The sequence below is a fragment of the Brienomyrus brachyistius genome, chromosome 5 (genome assembly GCF_023856365.1).
Source record: "Brienomyrus brachyistius isolate T26 chromosome 5, BBRACH_0.4, whole genome shotgun sequence".
In the NCBI taxonomy this organism is placed as follows: Eukaryota; Metazoa; Chordata; class Actinopteri; order Osteoglossiformes; family Mormyridae; genus Brienomyrus; species Brienomyrus brachyistius.
In genome coordinates this window covers 17,037,594-17,050,484 of record NC_064537.1, presented here as the reverse complement: position 1 = coordinate 17,050,484, position 12,891 = coordinate 17,037,594, and the positions used below count along the sequence as shown (strand labels likewise).

General features: G+C 40.5%; 1 protein-coding gene across 2 annotated transcripts in view; it reads left to right on the top strand.

Moving 5' to 3' along the window:
* LOC125741884 (corticotropin-releasing factor receptor 1-like) overlaps positions 1 to 12,891 on the top strand; it is a 71,630-nt gene that overhangs the window by 32,200 nt on the left and 26,539 nt on the right. For both annotated transcript variants that reach the window (XM_049013366.1, XM_049013365.1), the window contains exons 6-7: positions 698 to 783; positions 11,179 to 11,285. In XM_049013366.1, coding sequence (XP_048869323.1) covers positions 698 to 783; positions 11,179 to 11,285 — 193 coding nt within the window. The remainder of the gene's footprint in view (positions 1 to 697; positions 784 to 11,178; positions 11,286 to 12,891) is intronic.

Here is a 12,891-nt window from a genome sequence, read left to right as displayed (position 1 = left end):
TTTGTGAGGCTCTTTGGAATAAGGTAATATAAGGTTATACTGGAATAAGGTTATACTGGTCCATCAGTATAGTCCAGTCTTACATTAAATATACGCTAAAAATGTCATCCACCTTGTAACCACTTATCTGACTGGCGGCCTGGAGCTTATCCCTTGACAGCATGGTGCATAAGGCTGAGATACCACTCCACTGTAGTCAGGGCTGTAGCCAGGATTTTTAAAATACCAAGGTCAAAGATGTTAACCCATCCTAGGTGTGCCCTGTAATGGGTCATGGTTATCGGCGTTACAGAAAAAATTCTGTGGACTTCTGTGTCCTCAATGAAAGACAGGGGCATGATTGTCGTGAACATATGCAAACACACTATGGGCAATTTAAGAACAGCAATTAGCCTACTTGTGTGTCTTGGGATTGTAGGCAGAAGCCATGTGACGTAAGCAAACCATGCAAGTTCCACACACACACACACCATGCCACTCAGTCTAAAGCGCTTTCTTAAACCCGACATGTATTTATCGACTATTTAAGTATTTAAATGATGAAATAACCAGTGACAGCATGGATTTTGCAGCAGACACCTAGATTTTGGCTGATGGATCAGGACACTGCAGTCAAATCTTGGATGTCATGACACACGCAGGTGGCTCCATCTGGGCAAATAGTAAGTTGTAAACCCCGTGTCTTTTGTCCATGCAGATAACGTGTACAGAGAATGCCTCTCCAATGGGACCTGGGCAATGAAGGGAAACTACTCTCAATGCCAGGCTATTCTTAATGAAGAGGTAAGCAAATGGGGGGAGGGGTTATCTCACTATGCAAAATACTCGTCGCTTTGGCGAATAGACCTTTCTCCCTTTCTACTGTTGGCCTTTATACTAGTGGACAAGGAAGTAAGTTTAAGGTCAACATGAAGATGGTAGAGATGGTGAACCTGCATTTGTGAGGGTCTCACCAACTTCCACTGTTCATTTAGAGGATGAGTTGTACAGTATGTATTGCTTGGTTGACTGTAAATTAGTGAACGGGACCACTTCAACATTCGTTTGCCCTTCACATCCTCATCCACACTTTAAGTGGGTTCATCTCCGCCATGCTGCATTGCATGATTGATAGTACCCGATAGCCACCTGACACTTGGAAGGATTAGTCCACAGAAGGTGGTGATTCTGTAATCTTTTTCATTTTTGGAAGTTTACTTTGCTATTCAGTCATTAGGAAATGCAAAATACCTCAACAAAGTATCTCCATCTAAAGCAGTGTTTTCAACATCCATCTAGTATAAAATGCTGAGTGCAACAATTGAACTGTAACCAGATCTGCCCTGCAGAGTTACAGCAGTGTTAAGCTTCAGTATTAACCCTTTGAACTCTATCCTTTTCTGAGAATTTTTCTTTCCCTAGGCTTATTATATTGTATGACTTAGCCACAAATGCAGTATGCGTTTGTTCTCAGGACATTCTGGGCTACTCCAAGATCTCGTAATTTAATGTTTAAACGCTGACACAGTCTTGATATCACAATTTTTACGAGGAAAAACTACTTGTGCCTGTTTCCTGGTCCCCATAAGGGAAAACTCTGTTTTATAAAAATCAGTGACTGTTATGAAAAAACTAAAACTGCAGAAACTCTTGTATTTTGCTTGGTTACTTATGGTTATGGTTAGGGCTGGGTGGGGGTTAAGGTTGTCATAGTTAGTGTTAGCAGTTTTCACATATACTGTAAGTGAATGAGGGGGCCCCATAAGGATAGGTATACCCTACATGTGCGTGTGTGTGGTGTGTGTGTATAAATAAATATATAGAAAAACATTGTTAAGTTTATGATACACTGAATAAACAGGCATAACAGACATTTTTAGAGTCTAATGCTGAATGTTTATCACTATCATTTTCCTGCCTTTGTACACTATGACTGATAAAGTGAAATTTGAGAATGAAATTTTAAGTCAGCGTTTTAGCCTCAAACAACAAACAAACGTTATAGCTTGTCATTGTATTTACATGTGGGGGTGCTTCAACTGTTTTCATGGAGCTTGACCTCAAACATACATATACATACTTTTGTGAATAAATATTGTAAAAATATCACGTAATTGTCCTACTAATAAATAGCATTCTGTGATTTGTTGCTGTTTCTAGTAGAACTACAGCCCATTTTTGAGTGTTTTGCTTTTCCTTTAGTTATAGGCTTATAGTAAATAAATTACAAAATAAAGATTTTTTTCCCGAGGTTGATAGTACGTCGATCTTTACAGAAATTAATATGCACTTTGTTTTCCATCTAATGTGAATAATATCAATGTTTTATGATTTATATGATTATTATGATTATTCGGGGTGCCTTTTGGTAGAAAATATTTAAAATACATACCTCATTGTGAACAGGATTATTTTATTTTAGACAACCGGATTGAGTAAGTTCTCTGGATTCCAAGGATATATGACTGCGACACCCACAGTTATTGCTAACGTTATTGACCATAGTCATGGTGCATGAACATGCAGATTCCAAGTGCATGGCATGAGGTTTGATGATGAAAGTCAAAGTCTGCTTAATCTGGAGAATGTGAACAAGGTCATAAATGCTCAGCCAAACAGTCAGAATCCGTAGCCTTGGACTCACTGTTCAATGCAGCTGAGGTGTTTGAAGGGTGGGGGGGGGGGGGGGGGTCAAAGAGCTTCAGGTTTGTCCGAATTGGCACATTTGTGAGACTGTTGAGGACTTTTGTGTGGATATTGTCAGAGAGACCAGGATCACATAGAGGCAGCTGATGTTGGGAGATTATTGTTGTAAGATTGTTGCTGGAGGGGGGTGGCATGGTGGTGCAGTGGTTAGCACTGTAAGGGGCGGCATGGTGGTGCAGTGGTTAGCACTGTAAGGGGCGGCATGGTGGTGCAGTGGTTAGCACTGTCGCCTCACACCTCTGAGACCCGGGTTCGAGTCTCCGCCTGGGTCACATGTGTGTGGAGTTTGCATGTTCTCCCCATGTTGTCGTGGGGTTTCCTCTGGGTACTCCGGTTTTCCCCCACAGTCCAAAGACATGCTGAGGCTAATTGGACTTGCTAAATTGCCCATATGAGTGCATGTGTGAGTGACTGGTGTGTGAGTGTGCCCTGCAATGGGCTGGCCCCCCATCCTGGGTTGTTCCCTGCCTCGTGCCCATTGCTTCCAGGATAGGCTCCAGACCCCCCACGACCCAGTAGGATAAGCGGTTTGGAAAATGGATGGATGGATTGTTGCTGCAACACAAAAACAGAAGCTTTGCCTCAGGCTGTTGCAGTCACAGATTGAAGTAAAACATGAGTTACATCAATTTGCTAGCAAGACCAGTTAGCTAAATTATTTTAGGTCATCCATTATCCTGTTGGATGGATTATTTGAGGGATAGCTCACCATGGGCAAATGCAAGTATGGCATGCTTGGCTTAGCCATACAAAATATTGTAACTGTCCCAAAAATGAATGGAAAGCAAAATGTAAAGTATCTGTAATGTTGTTTGTCATTAGTTGCTACTCGGGTGGAGCCATGTAGTTGCTTCTTGGAAAAGGCTAGATGAGCAGTTGTCCAGCACAGCATCTTCTGAGGGCTGCCAGCAAACCTCCAGTGCCACCCCTCCCCCCCCCCCCCCCCCCCACGGTTCAACAATACTTTCACCATCCCCTATACAGACTGGAGAAGTATGGAATTTTTAAGTGTAAAGTGTTTAGGATTCCTAGTACTGAAAGTGTTCCAGCCATTTGCAAACCTACACATACCACAGTGTGTATTAGACAACAAGGAGCTATAAGGTTGAAGACATCAGAGCCTGTGTATTTTCGTAAGGCAGAGCCATTCTCCGGATCTCAGGTCTAAATGAAGATGAACTCACTCCTCTCAGCTGCTATGATCAGTTCTCTTATGCTGCATAAAATATATCTTGGGCAGCGTCCAAAGCTGGTGAAAATCCAACTCTAGCATATGTGAAGCATGGCCGGTCTTTTAGTTCTAACTTTACGACTGAATCAGCTTTTCCAGAAGAAGAAGAAAAAAAACAGATCTCTGTTGTGTCAGCTATGTTCTGCCCACTCAGAGCCTGAGGTCTAGGCAGCAGGTGTGAGAGATCTACACATTTCTTCCTGTTATCTTGCTTCCTCATGGCTGCAGGATGATGCCTGTTTTGATGTATTAAAGTATTGTTAAGGAATTCTGAGGAAAACTCCAGCACTCATACAAAGCATGATTGACATGTGATGTGTCAGAAATATATTCTGAGACTGGGGAGCAGGGTGTGAGCATCTAGGGTGGAGCAAAGTCATGTGACAAGTCATTCCATAAAGTCACCTGATTCTTGTTCCCAATACTTATATAAGATGATGTTTTCTCTTCTGTTATCCTTGAGCAAATGCAGCCGGACCCACACACATGACCCAGCCTTTAGTTGTAGTCTGTCCAAGACCCTTTGGCTTGTTTCAGCTTTTGTGTATCTCCCTGTGCTTGTATATACTTAAATAAAATTGTTACATTGAAGGAAACCAGCTAAAATAATCAGGATTTTTTTGCCTGAAAGGCTTTCATCTTTTTTTTTTTACTTTTTAGTTGAATATGCAAGAATCAATAAACCAGTTACATCACTGTTCAGCTTTGTGAGTAAAGTAAAAATTGCACTTATTCTCTCAACAAATTCGTTGTTATGCTAAGTTGCAACAAGATACAATTGAAACAATAATCCTTTAGCCCTTATAATCATTTGCCATATATAAAGCCTTTCTCTACCTCCAACATTCAGTCTTGAGCTGACTTCCTGAAAGCGTTCATGTTTATTATTTTTTCCGTACCTTCTAAAACAAGCTCTGTCAAGATCAATCACCGTCGCTGCTTGTGGAAGTGAACAGGAATGGGAGAAACTAATGTAATAAGATAATGATTCATTACAGAGCTCTAAGTGCCTGAAAGAGCAAGCCGCTGAAAATGGACTGGGAGAATCAGCCATGGTCGCTGGTGAGGTTTCGCCGACTGCTTTCCAGTTCGTGGGACCTTAAGCTGTGCCGATGGACACTGTCTGTTTCGTTTTGCTGGTGAAGACAGCTTTGTGGCTCTTATCCAAGCTGAAGGAGATGCAGTACAGCCGGCGACGGCTCTGCAAGTGCACAGCAGCACCTAGACTATATATAATCCTAGCTACTGGGCAGGACAAGGTCAGGGTGTACTAATTCTAATTAGTCAAAGTTTTCAACAATGCATCCAAAATGTTAAGGATTATTTCCTTAGAAGGAAACAGCTTAATACCAGATGAGGGGTAAGCAGTACTGAAGCATGCTGGACTAAGAGTGATGTAAGAGTGATGCTGACTTGCACGAATCACACGTAAAAAGGTTCCACGGTTGTCTGCAGCCCCTGGTGACTGATGATGCAAGACTCGCAACAGCTTTTACTGTCTTCTGCTATTCACAGCAATTTAAGTGCAAAATAAAAGTCCCTTCATGCGACAGTGCCGCCGGACCACGTGACAGTAAATGGCGAGCACACATGGGATGTGAGTGATATGCAGTCATGCATTTTCAAGCTGAATCGTATAGAGATCGAACCAGTTTTTTTAAAGAAACCTTCCTACACACAAGAATACTATAAAAGTTTTTTTTTTTTTCAAAAAAAGCTATAAAAGTAATGTTTAATTTTCATCTATTTTCCATGACCATGCTGGCTGTGAGCCTGGAAGCCATCCCAGGATACACAAGACTAAAGGCCGTGCAGACCCTGGATGGGAGGCTGGTCCACTGAAAGGCACACTTTAAATTTGTATTATTTTAATCGTTACATTTTATAGTTTATCAATCATTTCCTTGTGTATATTGCGCAGAATTTAATATGTCTGGGTCAAGTCTGGGGATTTGATTTAACCACCATTTCTGTGATTGTGGAATCTGCATGTTCTCTGCAAGATTTTCCTCCACATTCTCCAGTTTCCTCCTGCAGTCCTAAGACATTGAACTAATAGTGCAGTGTTTCCCATCCCGGTCGTCAGGGACAGCCAGACAGTCAATGTTTTTGCTCCCTCCCTGCTGAAGAGTCCACATTTTTGCTCCCTCCCAGCTCGCGAGCTGGGATACACTGAAATATTTGAGTGTGTGCCCTGCAGTGGACTGGCATCCCATCCAGGGTGTCTGCTACTTTGTGCTGTGTGCTTCCTGGCGTAGGCTCCATGCTCACCTTGATCCTGCATGAACTAATTGTTATTGGATAAATGTATTTGTTGCCTTGTACAATTGACAGTATATGATGAACTATCAGTGCATATCAGTCCAGTTGTTTTCTTTTAGAAGCCAGAGATAAATCCTTGCAGATGTATCGAAGGATTGACATTTAGCCAGACCCCAAAGGGTGGCCTTCGCCATCGAGGACACGGAATGTAGGTTTACTGGGGAGATGGAAATGCATGGGAGAGGATTCCTGTCTGCCACGTGCCTTTCAGCTGGTAGGCTTCCACACTGCTTCATGCACAGATGCCACCCCTGTTGCCTCATTCCTGTTTAACCGGCACGATGCTCTAATTTGATTTTGGAAGGGTGACATGGTGTTCTTAATATAATTGGATAATTTTCCAAAAGGTCTTTAATAACCAACATAATTTGACACCCATCTATAAATATCTTTCATAATATAAACTGCTGACAGACAAATGTTGACCAGCACTGCCAAGCGAAGATGATGTACTCTCCGATATGGCATGCAGTCCGTTTTCATTTTTTTCCTGAAAATGTACCAATGTCTTACTGTAGTCCTCATGATATAGCACGTTACAGTGGCTTGGGCGAATTTACTCCTAATATCTTGTGCGTCTGCAACAGATTCCTAAAAGCTAAATTAGATTACTTAACTTCAATTTGTATGTCTATTTTACTCTAAATTCTTATTTTTAATCATGCTGTATAATTGTGAAAACCTAAATTTGCCCCCAGAACTGACTGTATTTCTTTATTTCTGTTTATTTGTTTTCATTTCTTTGCAGTTGTACTCTGGGTGCTGCCCTTGTTGGGCTGTGACACTGCTCAGTCCTTACAGAACAGCTACTGCTGACTGACATGTCTTCCACTTCCTGGCAGCATGAAATCCGCAGACCTGCTGCATAACTCATAACTTGGCACATATAATCAATAGAACATAAAGTGTATTTGTTACAGTGCTTATAATCGTAATGTGAATTAAGACGCCCCCCTACTAAGTTTTTAGCATCTTTATACCGCAATCAGCAAACTGAGCATCTGTATTGTGATAATGCTGTTTATTAAATTGCACGATTTTCCTTTAAGAACAGCACAGTCAATTTTTCCGTGATGTTTGAGGACAGGCTAAGGATGCCGGTTGTGCTCGATTCCCAAGGGGCGCCAGTGTGCTGGGTGTCCCTTCAAGATCACAGCTTCATGTTGTCCATTTTATTAGCCACATAATTCATGGGAATTGTGCCAAGCACATTACAGGGGGGCTGCAAAGCTGAAAATACCCCCATTGGGATAAAATTACTCTGCTGCTAATAAGTATCTCAATGTCTCCTCCTGATCAAAGTCAAACTTCTCAGGCTACAGAGCAGCCGCCAAGCGACATTTGACACATGCTGCATTTGCCCTCAAAGACGTGGAAAAGCACTTCACAAATGAGAGATGTCAGGAAGTGAGGCAACATTTGCCCTTGGATTGCCCTTCACTTCAGTATGTAACTGCAGTTGTTAAGCAGTTCTTTTACAGTACACACCTTTTACACATAAATAGTCATATTAAAAACCAATCCCAATGTGTTCACCTGAAAATTAGCACAGGCGTTTGTAGCCTGGTGACTACTGCTGTGGTAACACTTTTACTTTGAAATATCCATCTGCATTCATTTCTAACAAATGATTACCCTCCAGAGCCAGGAATAGTAGCGTGGGTGAGACGGCATGTAATCAGGCGGGCCAGTCCCAAAACAATTCACATTACAGACTCAACTACTCTTTGTTTAAATCCCAATTTAAACTCTTTGTTTAAATCCGAATCACCCAATGATTCGTGGAACTACTAAGACCAAGTGAATAAAGAGAAAGAAAAATATGTTTTTGTCTCTCCAATTGATCTAACGACGCAGACATGTACATACAGTACATGTCAGACGATTGTTATGTTATACTGTATCGCTTGCCTTGAATGCTGAAGGGGTGGGCCTGAGTTACATCTGCATGGGCACATGTGGGCCTGAGTTACATCTGCATGGGCACAGGTGGGCCTGAGTTACATCTGCATGGGCACAGGTGGGCCTGAGTTACATCTGCATGGGCACAGGTGGGCCTGCCGTGGTCCTGCTCCCCTTGCTCGACAGAGCATTTAATGTGGGAATGGAATTGCTTAAATGGAGAAGCTGTGAGTTTGCATTACAGAAAAGGTGTCCATTTAATGTTAATTTAATAAATCAAAAAAATAGTAGTTTGCTTTTAAATGCATGTGTGGAATCTATATGTTGTGTTCCTTCAGGTTTGCCACATTATTTTAAAAAAAGTTTCAGTGAAAATTGAAAAACATTAGCTTTCAGATTCCAGAAGGTGTTGCAGTAATGATAGGAACAGTCAAAATCAAATAAAAATGTACATTTAAAAATATACATGATTTCAAAGTTTCAAATAACTGAGCATGACTGTTAATAAGCATTTTTTTTAATTTGAAAATGTATTGACTTTCTTAATGGTTTTGATGTTTTCAGACTGATGTCATAATGAGATTTTTAAGGACTGGTTTTGGGAAATTTTAAAAAACATGTTAAATGATTTTAAATTTACCCTTACAAACACTTCAAACCTGGTTATTATTGTTTATGCAAGTATTTTTAAATACTTCATGTTTGAAATGTTTTTGTAATTTATAATTTTGTAAGAATCACCCTATTATTCTCTGGAAACTTTTTTGAATTTGCATCAAGTTTGAGAGTTTTTGAAGAAATCCCATCACAGAAAATATAGTGCTGCTATAATTTTAATAATACAGATGTCTTAAAACACCAAGTAAGGATATGTCATTCAGTTAATCACTGTAAATTCATAATGGAAAGAAAAAAAAATGTGGTATTTACACATCAGAGAGACAGACCAGTGAAATGGTCGATACCAACAGATTACATTACCTTTGTAATGTCTTGTCATCGATGGGATGAGATATTAATGCGTATTTATTCAAATTAGAATTGGAGTTTAGAATTTAATTGTCATTGTTGACACCACAGCACACAGTGCACAACAACGAAATGTGACTTCTGCATGTAACCCATATGTGACAATGTGACATAGCAGGGGGCAGCTAATTCAGCGCCCGGGGAGCAGTGCTTGGGGGTGGTACCTTGCTCAGGGTACCTCGGTGGTGCCTTGCTGGTCGGAGATTCAAACCTGCAATCTTTCAATTACAAGTGCGCTTCCCTAACCATTAAGCCACCACTGATTAGAAAGGACGATTTCTTTGCAAGATCTCTTTTTGCAAAGTTGGCAAGATACTTACTTGGAAATTCAGGGTTCAGAAAATGACTGACTTTCTGTTTAATACTATACGGGTATATTCTGAATTTAAATCAAGATAAGTCACATCCCTCAGGATGCTGCGTCAGCAAACCTAATCATGAAGCTGAATGCAGAAATGCCGTTTATGAAGTTTCATATTACAGGAGATAGTTTGTGGGAATGGAGAACGAAGAGAAGTGATAGTCAGGGCAGATTTCAGTGAATTTAATGCCTCAGGCAGTTCGTAAGAAACCAAAAAAACGTATCTCCCAGTCAGGGGAACAGTGGTTGATCTTGCCACAGTCCTGTATATTGTTAGGATGTCAGAGAGCTGAGGAGCTAAAAAAGGAGACAATGAATTAAAGTTCTTTTAAGGTTCCTCTGTACCTATGGAAGATTAATCCCAAGATGTCATCTCTGGGTATTTTTCTTGGAACTCCACTGCGGGTGAACAAGGGGCATGTAACTGGACTGGACATGGTTGTCAAAGACCATCTCTGTCTGCTTCCTGTCGCCAGTGCTGTGATAGCCCTCACCAGTGCTGACAGTTGGAGGACAGCAGTCTCTTGCTGTCAGCTGCCCTGGGGGCTTCTGCTGCCATCGGGGAGGGTGGTGGGTACTCTCACTGACTTACTGACCCCTGTCACATCTCCACCCCCTTTTTCTTCGACAATGCCTTAAAGCTCTGGTTTCTATTTTGATCACTCTGCTCAGAGTATATACATTTTTAATGGTCCAAAGATAAATATTACCAGGATGCCACAGTGAGTATCCCACCTCTGATTGCCTCTGATATGTTTGATATTCTCCAGGTCTGCTTTGTCTGTACATGTGAAAAGTTAGGAAAACAGTTAACACTTTATTTAGATTTTGCTAATTTATTCCCAAAGTGAACTGATTTTTGTAGCTAACTACAGAAAAGCCATTTTATATAGCAGAGATATTAAAAATTGTCATTGACACTGTCATTGTGTCCCATATGACAGCCTTACTTCACAGATTACTGATTCTGGTGACACATTAGACAGGTATTTGCTTAAAGTAATCCATTCAAATCCACTCAGAATTGGTGTGAAACATTGATTTTATGATATTAAGCCTCTGCTTGCAATATTCAGGTGTCTAGGAGAAAGTTATAGAGATAGAGATACCTGTAACACAACTGCAAATGTGGACTGGTTCATTTTTACGCCCCGTTCCCCCAACACACGTGCACACACACACACAGACACACACACAGACACACACACACACATCTCCAGTCACATAAAATTAGGTCTAAGTAATATTGAAGGAATAGAAAGTTGTGGGTGTATCCTTTGAGATCAGTTTAGCATCTCTGTAACTTCCTTCTAGGCAACAAATGACCTCAATTTAAGACAGTATAGGGAGACTCAGACACATGGCCAACATGGTTGTGGTTGATACTAGAGTCATCTTTCTCATCAGACCTGGATCCCACAGCAAGGAAACTTACAAAACAGGACCTGTTTTTTCTCTTTCAAAATAACTTTGAGCAGCATATACCAGTCGAATTGCTGTCCTTCTTCAGCTCTATTGGATCATCTCGCCATGTGAACATAGTCATTTTACAAGGCGGTTATTTCAGGGTGAAAATACACCACTTTGTTTCAAAATTCCAGCATGATGTGTACAAACAGCAAGTCTTGTTTTTCTCTTTTTTTATCAGAAAAAGAGCAAGTTGCATTACCACATAGCTGTGATCATCAATTACCTGGGTCACTGCATCTCCTTGGGTGCTCTCCTTGTGGCTTTCATCCTCTTCATGCGCCTGAGGTAAGAGTATCTAATTGTTTGCAGTGAGAACAGGCTCTTTGTCTCCATCCATAAATGGGCCAGGCCACCAGAAACACAAGCTGAGTCATGTGTCCAGAGATCACATACATGTCGTCGCCATCATTCTTCTTCATGTTCTGATCACATGGTACTAAGTCCATATAACTGGTGTGATGTGTGTTAATATTGTTGAAAAGTCCCCCACATTCAACTGTCCCGTCAAAAATGCATGTAGCTATACTGATGGACAAAACATCAATTTACACTGCAAAGGATATTTAGTGATGGGACACTTCATCAAAATATTCAGTCCTTGGTTCACTGTGCTGGACTTCGTTCAGAGCTAGTGTTTGTATATGCAAATCAGCCTTCATTTATTCTTCCTTCTGTGCCTTATTTGCAATATTACAGAAATATTCTTTCTTTTTCTTCATAAAAAATAAGACTATTAAACACACACGTGTAGTTTCCTTCAGGTAAAAAGACTATATTTAAGGTAAAAAGGTATAAATTCTCTTGAAGCAGGTGTATGATGTCACCGTTATATACTCTACACAGCTGAGCTCTGGTTTGTCCTCAGCATTCTGGCTTCATTTTCTAAGCTAACATTCTGCTGGAGAATATTTGCTGTTTTCCTCTTTTGTATCAACAAAAATCACAGCTGATATTGGGATTGCAGGCAGTTCATAATAATTATATCTTATGCAGGAGTTAAATGAACTTATGGGATCATATAGCCGTGCTGTATAATATATTCATATAAATTGGCTGACAATTTATAGTTCAAAACGGACGTGTTTAAATGATTGGGTTAGTGTCCATGAGTCACACACACACACACACACACACACACACACACACACACACACACACACACACACACACATCCATATTTTATGGGGACTCTCCATCCAATACTTTTGAAATTTTTAGCTTTTTGATTGTAGTCATGGATTTTTATGAAACCAAATTTTCCCTTTTGGGGACGTTTGGTCCTCACAATGTAATATAGACATACCCCCCCCTCCCCACACACACACACACACACACACTCCACACAAATGTGAACTACATACAACATCCCACTTCTAACCCTCTTAGAATTTTTTTGCCCCATTTGTTGATAATTGGCACGATTTCACCAGGGGCTTCAATGTGAAAAGCCACAGAAATGCATAAAATTTTGCATGAATTTACACACATGCAACAAAACACTGTTATTATTCGTTCTCTTAAGCTGTTGGAGAAAAATAAAAACAAGTAAGTTGCAAGTGGTGTCAAATTGAAATATAACTAAATAAGTATATCTTTCATGGTACTGTAATATTTACTACTGTAGGTAGATTTATACCATGATACTCAAAATGTGAATGGGAAAGCATGGTTATAAATAAGTAATTAAGGTCAGACTTGAGTGTGACACTATATAGAAGAGTGGGCGAGGTAATGCAGACAACATGGACACAGCTCCATTTATAGCAGGAACAGGAACTATTAAGTTCCCACTGGATGCTCTGAAATGTTTTTATGTCAGGGATTTAATGGCTGATGACTTTCAAACAGTACAGGGTATTGTGATCTTGAACTATTAGTTACTTGTTACACC